The following is a 2448-nucleotide window of genomic DNA, read 5'->3' on the forward strand; positions in this document are numbered from 1 at the left end:
TGAGTGTTTTATTCCTAAGTCGTTATATTTATTTTTTTTTGTAAAAGAGGAGTTATTATTTTGACTATCTCAATTTTATAGAGTGTTGGTTGTTGAACTTTAATTCATTCCACTTTAAATTTTGCACCCATCTTTTAGATTTTTTTCCTCATATATTACACCTTTTCAATTATGAACTATCAAAATGCACAATTTCCCAATAATTGCTATCTAGCATGTAGAATTTGGCAAGGACTTTGTTAAGATGGGAGAAGATGGGAGTCTTCTTGTGTCACATAAATGTAATTTTAAGATGGAGTCTGATGGCCATCTTTTCCCAAAGAGAATAGGAAAGTGTACTAAGTTATACATGGTGGATAGGGATTAGCTTCCCATCCTTGATCCAATTATTAAGCATCAACGAAATCATAATCCTCTCATTTTGAGTAAAATATAAATCCAATATTATGGTGATGAATAATATCTCGAAACAGGAAAAAACAATGCACCATTTTTGAAAGGAGATTAATGAAAGTTTAGATGTAAAAGTAGTTGAAAAAAAGCTTGTAGATTAAGGGAGGTTGACATTCATAAATTTGAGTAGAACGTAAAATGAAGGGCATGAAAAATGTAAAAACGTCAACAAATTTTCATTTGACAGGCAAAGGGAATTTGAAATTCCAGGCCTGCCCGCAGTTATGAAGCCATTGTTGGGCTTCATTGCTTGGGTTCTCCTTCATTTCTTTTGTAAAATCTCAGGCTTCAATGGCCAACTAGAGAACCAAGAAAGGTCTAGTAGTGGTGACAGACATCATGTTGCAGGAAGCGAGGAAGGAATATCATTTGAAGAGGAGGAATCAACAGTTGAGTTGGAACACTCGGAGGGACATGGTTCCATTCAAGATATAAACGAAGTAGGGGATGAAAATTTTGAGGCTTCTTGCAAATACAGGATTGGAACGGTTTGTAAACACAATGAATATGAGAGTTATTTGTATCCAAGCTTTGTTGAGAAAACATCTCATGAAATTAATATAGTAAATCCTGTTGTGGGGACTTCATACAACCCTGAGAATATTGGAGAGCAGAGACATAAAGAGGTATATAGTGTGCAGTTCGGAGATTCTAATTCTAAGCAACGATTAATTCAGCCTGTTCATATTCATGGAAATGGGGTCTGCCAGTTAGGAGAGGAGGAGGTATTCTCCAGCTGTGATGAAGTAGCCATGAAATTTCTGCGTGTAAATTGCATTAATGGCCGTTTGGATCCTCGGTGGGGCTCTTCTAATAACTATTGGAGGAGAGACTATTTGAGGGAGTTAGAAGCGTTGAGACATGTTGGTGTCTCTGCGACTGAAGCACGTCGACTTCTCGATGAGTTTGCTGAAGACAGGCCACCCACACAGGTGATCCCTAATATAAACCCTTCCTCTAACTTATATATATATATATATATATATATATATAAAAAATTTGTATATATACATGATGAGAACTAAGGTATTTTGTGGTGTAACAGTTTGTTTTTGCATGCAACAGTTTCACAAGCTATTGGAATTTTGGCAAAGAAAAGAAAGAGAAATTTTAAAGAGAGATGAACACAGTGCAACTTGAGTTGTTCACCACTCCTTACCAAAGGGCGTTGTCGTTATATAATTTCTAATGTATGTACTTTTATTATATTTATTAATAAAATTGGTCAAATAGTTGAACATTGACATGTGGGTTCTAAATAATAGGATTGATCTCAATGTCACATTTTGAGTGCAAGGATTTTTCAATGTCACATTTTGAGTACAAGGATTTCACAAAATATATTTGTATGTTTGTTATCAAATTATACCTTTTATTTAACCTCGCCGGTATATCTCATTATATTTGCACTTGAGGAGCACAAATCATTCTGATATAATTGAAATGGAAGAATTAACACCATTGATGTATGCTTATTTCTTTATCGAGGTATGAAAGATTGTTTTATTGTTTAATTATTTTTCTAAGTATCAAGATTGTTTTTCGGACTATTTGATATATTTGATTGTTTTTAAAGTATTTGATAATTTTAGTGAGATAGTTAGAAGTATTTGATTATTTTAAGAATTATTAAAACAATATTTAAAATAATAAGATATTAAAGATATTTAAAATAATAAGATATTAAAGATATTTAAAATAATAATAAGATATTAAAGATATTTAAAATAATAAACAAGTGATGAATTAGAGATAGATAGCAAGAAGTATTAGATTATAGGAAAATTGATGAATTAGAGATAGATAACCAGAAGTATTAGATTATAGGAAATATAAGAGATAGATAGCAAGGAAGTATTTTTTATTTTTATTTTGATTTTGTGTGATTATATGAAATATTAGAAATAGCAAGAAGTATTAGATTATAGGAAATATCAGAGTAATAAGTGATCATGAGAATAATAAGTGTTCTTTATTTTTTATTTATATTGTGTT

General features: G+C 31.3%; 1 protein-coding gene across 2 annotated transcripts; it reads left to right on the forward strand.

Moving 5' to 3' along the window:
• The first annotated feature begins 674 nt into the window (after positions 1-674).
• On the forward strand, positions 675-1697 carry LOC149183723 (uncharacterized). 2 transcript variants are annotated; one of them, XM_089418790.1, is made up of 2 exons: positions 675-1385; positions 1499-1697. In XM_089418790.1, exons 1-2 carry the CDS (start codon positions 678-680, stop codon positions 1565-1567), a joined length of 777 nt encoding a protein of 258 aa, XP_089274916.1. In that variant the 5' UTR covers positions 675-677; the 3' UTR covers positions 1568-1697. The 2 variants fall into 2 exon arrangements, with proteins under 2 accessions (XP_089274916.1, XP_089274915.1); XM_089418789.1 differs by having other exon boundaries at positions 1519-1697.
• The last annotated feature ends 751 nt before the right edge of the window (positions 1698-2448 follow it).

The sequence above is a fragment of the Pinus tabuliformis genome, chromosome 3_2 (genome assembly GCF_031772625.1).
Source record: "Pinus tabuliformis cultivar Carrire ecotype Pingquan chromosome 3_2, CPIR1, whole genome shotgun sequence".
Taxonomy (NCBI): domain Eukaryota; kingdom Viridiplantae; phylum Streptophyta; class Pinopsida; order Pinales; family Pinaceae; genus Pinus; species Pinus tabuliformis.

What these genes read in the sequence shown, in the direction of transcription:
- LOC149183723 (XM_089418789.1), top strand. Translation starts at nt 678, where the DNA reads ATGAAGCCATTGTTGGGCTTCATTGCTTGGGTTCTCCTTCATTTCTTT. An exon ending in AAGACAGGCCACCCACACAG is followed by an intron (nt 1,386 to 1,518) that starts GTGATCCCTAAT and finishes TGCATGCAACAG; the next exon opens with TTTCACAAGCTATTGGAATT.